The sequence below is a fragment of the Montipora capricornis genome, chromosome 10 (assembly GCF_036669925.1).
Source record: "Montipora capricornis isolate CH-2021 chromosome 10, ASM3666992v2, whole genome shotgun sequence".
NCBI lineage: Eukaryota > Metazoa > Cnidaria > Anthozoa > Scleractinia > Acroporidae > Montipora > Montipora capricornis.
Genome location: NC_090892.1, coordinates 70,338,048 through 70,339,154, shown reverse-complemented (window position 1 = coordinate 70,339,154; position 1,107 = coordinate 70,338,048). Strand labels below are relative to the sequence as shown.

The following is a 1,107-nucleotide window of genomic DNA, read 5'->3' as shown; positions in this document are numbered from 1 at the left end:
GTTTCACACAAACACTCCATTGCCTACACCTGTATAAAGCTCCCAACTAACATGGAAAGGGGGTGGGGGGTACAATACCTGAATAATTCTTTAGACAAAGTTTAAAGGGGTTTGAATGTAGATCACTACATAAAATGGCCTAGCAAGTCAAAATATCGCGCCAGAGTAGGTCAATTTATCAAATGCAATGCCAACATTAAATAACTTACTCTTATATTTTCATCCAACCCCCAAGCAACATAGAATCTTGGTTTCTTTGCATACACAATTCCGCACACAGGACCCTTCAAGATGTTCTTGTCCACAGGTTCTTTATGACCAGTTGTAAAAAACACTGAAGCTTTCTTTTCACTGTCAATCCCAACAAAGTTGTTATTACAAGAATTGAAAGCGACAAAACTAATTTCTTCCTCACATGGTAAGGACTGGACTGGATGAATGCCATGCCCTACAACGAGCGGCTGTTTCTTGTCCAGTTTTCTCGGATTATCTCCATCTTCTTGCTTGATAGTAGATTTGATAAGCTTCCAGTGAGAGCTTACTTTTAAGTCTGATTCGTCCAAAACAGGCCGTTGCGTCCGTTCCGCTATAAGCTGCATTAATTTGCTTGTCATGTTTTGTGTAGATAAGATCGCAAATTGTTTGGTCTTTCACGAAAAGATCATTCCAAAACAGATGAAATTACAAGAGTACTAGGTAATTGGTCACTTTTGTGGTGTCCTGTCTACACGAAGACATTTGAAAATTGATAGAGACTGAGAGAATATTTGAAAACACGGAAAACATTCACCAACAGTAATTCAAGATGGTCTCTTAGGTTGAGTTTCTATGACAACAGTTGCTTATCCCAGCAGAAATTCATGCCATTTACATGCACAGTTGTACTTTTCTACGATAATCCGCTGAAGAGCCAGTACCAAAACAGTCGACCCGGCCCTAACCGGCCCTTCAATATTTTCTCAAATCCCATAATGTTCTCCGATTTGGTGCTTCCACTATACAGCAACTGAATCTTAAGAAATAAATTTATTTTTGACCTTGGAACCGTGCTTTCGGCATTCCGATATATCGATAACGGCGCCGTGATGATATGATATGATATGATAT

The 1,107-nt window shown here is 39.3% G+C and overlaps 1 protein-coding gene across 3 annotated transcripts in view; it reads right to left on the bottom strand.

Moving 5' to 3' along the window:
- LOC138021336 (WD repeat-containing protein 97-like) overlaps positions 1 to 830 on the bottom strand; it is a 26,166-nt gene extending 25,336 nt beyond the window's left edge. For all 3 annotated transcript variants that reach the window (XM_068868181.1, XM_068868182.1, XM_068868183.1), the window contains exon 1: positions 210 to 830. In XM_068868181.1, the coding sequence (XP_068724282.1) occupies positions 210 to 614 (405 nt within the window). In that variant the 5' untranslated portion in view covers positions 615 to 830. The remainder of the gene's footprint in view (positions 1 to 209) is intronic.
- Positions 831 to 1,107: the final 277 nt, after the last annotated feature.